The sequence below is a fragment of the Haliotis asinina genome, chromosome 2 (genome assembly GCF_037392515.1).
Source record: "Haliotis asinina isolate JCU_RB_2024 chromosome 2, JCU_Hal_asi_v2, whole genome shotgun sequence".
NCBI lineage: Eukaryota > Metazoa > Mollusca > Gastropoda > Lepetellida > Haliotidae > Haliotis > Haliotis asinina.
In genome coordinates, this window is record NC_090281.1 from 65612679 (window position 1) to 65617154 (window position 4476).

Consider the following 4476-nt stretch of genomic DNA (forward strand, 5'->3'; position numbering starts at 1 on the left):
TGTGGCAGTATCAGTATCAGTTCACGTGTAAGAGACGACGTTTAGGACTGGGTGGTCAGACTCGCTGATTCGTTTGACACATGTAATCGTATCCCAACAGCAAAGATCGATGCTTATATACGATGTTGATCACTGGATTGTTTGTCCCAGACTCCATTATTTACAGACCACAGCCATAGAAATTTAGATGGAATGTTTGAGATAGTTAAGTGCGACGCTGAGCAGCAAACCAAACCAAATCCTCTCAAACCCTATACGAATGCGTTGCTTGTTTCGGCGGGTGTATGGTTTCGCATTTTGATGGGTGAGGAGGGGCGTCGGTTAAATATCCTAGGAACATATGTATGTATGATAATGTATATTTACACAGGCCTGTCTAGGCTAACAGATCAATATAAAATACTGCAAGTGAATTACAATGTCAGCACAAACTAGCCTGGCTGTACAAACACAATGACTGAACAGAATTAGAATATGACTGTAATAGAGAAATAAAGACAGTTTTCATGATATGTATTCTCCTTGGTGCAACAAAGGGAACAGACATTAGGCCTAGTCTGGGAATCCATGACGAAGATTTCTGGCGCAATTACTGGTCTTCTTACAGCGTGTGAAACCGAGAAACCAGCGTGCGCCCCCTCACACACACGCATATGCACATACACACACATACACACACACAGTCTTGACTTACAACGGTCTTACTAATGTTAGCACTGCCGCATTAGTAGTTTTCTATGTATGTATGTATGTATGTATGTATGTATGTATGTATGTATGTATGTATGCATGCATGCATGTATGTAGTATGTTTTCAATATATATTGTTTATTGTTTAATATCGCGCCTTCATTCACAACAAAAACCACATGTAAAGATTTCTATGACAACACATGCACCAGCATGTGACATCGGGCGGATCTACCCGTTGTAGGTAAACGCCTACGAGTCAGTGCGTGTACACGAGTACGTGTGTAGTAGTATATTTCATCCTTGATGTAAGAGGTGACTGGGATCCCGTCACAACGACGTATTTCGCAAATTATTGTCATGGATTATTGTTGTTTGATAGCTTAGTCATAAAATATAACATACAATGAATTGACATCAGTAATGCGCATCAGTAGTAATAATGCCAAACATCACTAACACCGTCCATTGTATCTTGTGTATTGTGTCTATAATTGTTATCAGTGGCCGTCCTTTCACCGATTTAACCAACCTTGACCTGGTAATATCTCCCATATCAACAACATTTTGTAGCGCGTTGCCGTCCGACCATGCCATGCACACTATTCGCTGCATGACCCAGCTCCTCTGCACATATTGACGTGGCTTGACTTCAGTATATTCGCCTACAGGGTGATGGCGTCGTACAAAGGCATAGGTGTAATGTCGGGGACGTCCTTGGACGGCTTGGACATATGCTACGCGGAGTTCACAGGAGACATTGAGAACGATGTGTGGGGATACCGAATAGAGCGAGCCGTCACTGTGCCCTATGGCGAGGTGTGGACGGACAAGCTGAGCCGGGCGACAAAGCTGGCAGGAGTGGACCTCATCAAGCTCCACTTCGACTATGGCCACTTCATAGGCGACGCCGTGAAACAGTTCATCGAGAAGGAGGGCCTGAAGGTGGACTTTGTGGCGTCTCACGGTCACACAGTTTTCCACCAACCTGAGAGCAGTTTCACGTTTCAGCTCGGGGATGGAGAGACGACATCCACGTACCTACGGTGTCCATTTGTGTGCAACTTCCGAGCCAAGGACCTGGCCCTCGGGGGCCAAGGAGCACCGCTCGTACCCTCTGGTGAAAAGTTTTTGTTCAGTCACACTGACTTGTGTATCAATCTTGGAGGTATCGCCAATGTGGGACAGAAGGGAAAGAAGGGCTTTGACATGTGTCCTTGCAATACTGTCTTGAATAAACTGGCCAAACAGTTCGATGAAACGCTTGAGTACGATGTCGACGGTGAGATTGCATCAAGTGGGGTGGTTAAAGATAGTCTCCTACAGCAGCTCGAGGGTCTAGAGTACTACGAGGAGCCGCCACCAAAATCACTGGGCATTGAGTGGATCGACAGGGAAATATTCCCACTTCTAGATGTAAGACTCTTAAATTTTGTCTTGACATTGTAACGATGTAATGCTAACATTTAAGAATATTTCTATGTATCAAGGCGACTTCACGATCATTGTAAACAGACGTAGTTTCTGTGTTAAAACCATACAGTTGTCGACAGAAGTTTGACAGTCAAGCTACGTAGCAGACAGACAGTTTTCACCCTGAACTTTTGTGTATACAACATGGACACTGTTATGTCTTACACAGCAACGGGGATGATAGCTTAGTGGTTAGACTAGAGCGTTCGCCCGCCACGCAGAAGACCTGGGTGCGATTCCAAACATGGGTTCTTTGTATGGAGCCCATTTCTGGTTTTCCCCGCCGTGATAATGATGAAATACTGCAAAACGCGGCGTAAAACAATACTCATTCACTTACATGTATAACTACAACAACAAAAAAACGTGTCAGAGGTACCTATTTGTAGGACATTGTGTTTATTGATCATCATGTGTTCTTGCAGGTAAATGTTTACATACCAGGTATGTTTCAGGTCAATCTGTACAACGTTCCTGACCTACTGCGCACATTCGTAGAACATATCACCAACAGGATTGCGGGGGCATGCGCCGACTGCTCCCAGAAGGATGAGGATAGTGAGAAAACTATTCTCATCACGGGAGGAGGGGCGTTTAATAAATTCCTCATGAGTTTACTGGAGAAGAAACTGAAACATGGTGGATTTAAGGTCCAGCAAACCGATGAAGACACGATTAACTTCAAAGAAGCTCTAGTCTTTGCTTTCCTTGGAATGAGAACATTGCTTGGTTTGGACAACGTAATATCTGTTGTGACCGGAAGTTCATGTGACAGCGTTTCCGGTAGCATTCACCGTTCAGTACAACCATATACACCCTCCCCTACCATCCAGGACAGGTTTAACTACTTGATGAAACGCAATTCCGAAATATCTTCGACAAGACGTATGAGCGGTGTTGAAAATGTTTAGAAGAATCACGCATGTATTATATAAGCCCTGCACCGTCCTGTATGCAGCAGATGCAATATGTTCCTCACGGACTCGTAAGACCGGTACCACTGTATCTCTAAAGGTATCCGACATCCATACACAATCAACTCGTGCCATACACACAGGCCATTGAAACTGCCCAGTGTCCGTTTCATTGAACCCCTCCAAATACCGCTATCCCTCACCTGTTCTCAGCAAGAAAATATATACAAATGCAGCTTGTTGCACAGTTCGGAGTTCCCTTACCGCGAAGAGTTGGTTTTAACATTTTTAGCATAAAAAAATTGAACTAAAATTTGTTCAAATACCAGTCTGTTTTGGTGTATAAATGTCTATAATCAGAAGAGTTACATTCACTCAGACATTCTCTTGTGCTCTGGCTTCTTTCCTTTCGTCGCTTTCGTATATATGTTTTGCAGCAGAAGTCTTCTAAAATACGGATTCACCGAAGAAGCGGAATATCAACCACATATAACAGCAAATTGAGCAATGGTTATCATCTGTATCATCTGTATTTACAGATAATATTAAACTCAGTTACGGAACCCAGCTTCTTATGTTTGCTAAATTACTATTTACACCTGCGAGTGATTTACGCCTCAAACTCGTTTCCGGCTCGTAAATAGACCAGACAATCTAGCTGTAAGACCTGGTGAATTGCTCCGATTTCGTAACAATTACGTCTCACGATGAAAAGGGATGGGCAAGCGTGCCTACTGCGCTAAGTCCTCCAGTCAAAGATGACACAACACAAAAGGACAGTAATAACATGTATTAGAACAAAAGGCTCGGCTCGGATTTGCAAGTTCTGACTGCACAGTCCAGGTGAAACCTACAACACAATCCACAAGGTTAGAGGGCTTGTTGTCACCTAGACAGTACAGGCAGAAAGAGGAAGAGCTTTGGGGTCCCACGCTCCCTCTCGCGCCTGTCACGCGACAACATACCCTCTGGGGAATGGCTGGAAAAAACTGTTGCTATGGGACCCATGGCACCAGTGCCTTTAGCCCCCAAACCTTATCAGATATTTGCTAACGAGAGGGATATTGGGTTACTAGTGCAAGGGCCAGAGACAAAATATCCAGCCTTTACATAGTGATTAAAATTATAAGCATTGATCTAGACCAGAGTGCGATCACATCCAGTCAATAATGTAACCGACACATTGGCCAAATGGCTAACTATAACAATCATCAAAACTGGCATCTGTCCAAACCGGCAAGTTGTAAGCACCGTCACAACATCTCAGTCCCATCGGTGGCTTGTACATTTATCATCAGCTCTACAATCCAGCACATTGTCCTAACCGGAGCATTTCCTTGGTCCCAGTGAGTGCCGGTTTTGACAGCTTCCACTGTACTTGTGTGATTGTACATTGTGA

General features: G+C 44.0%; 1 protein-coding gene across 1 annotated transcript; it reads left to right on the forward strand.

The window, feature by feature from the left end:
- Window positions 1–503: 503 nt before the first annotated feature.
- Window positions 504–3644, forward strand: LOC137272806 (anhydro-N-acetylmuramic acid kinase-like). The gene is made up of 2 exons (XM_067805208.1): window positions 504–2106; window positions 2619–3644. The coding sequence occupies exons 1-2, from the start codon at window positions 1366–1368 to the stop codon at window positions 3072–3074; spliced, it is 1197 nt and encodes a 398-aa protein (XP_067661309.1). The 5' UTR covers window positions 504–1365; the 3' UTR covers window positions 3075–3644.
- Window positions 3645–4476: the final 832 nt, after the last annotated feature.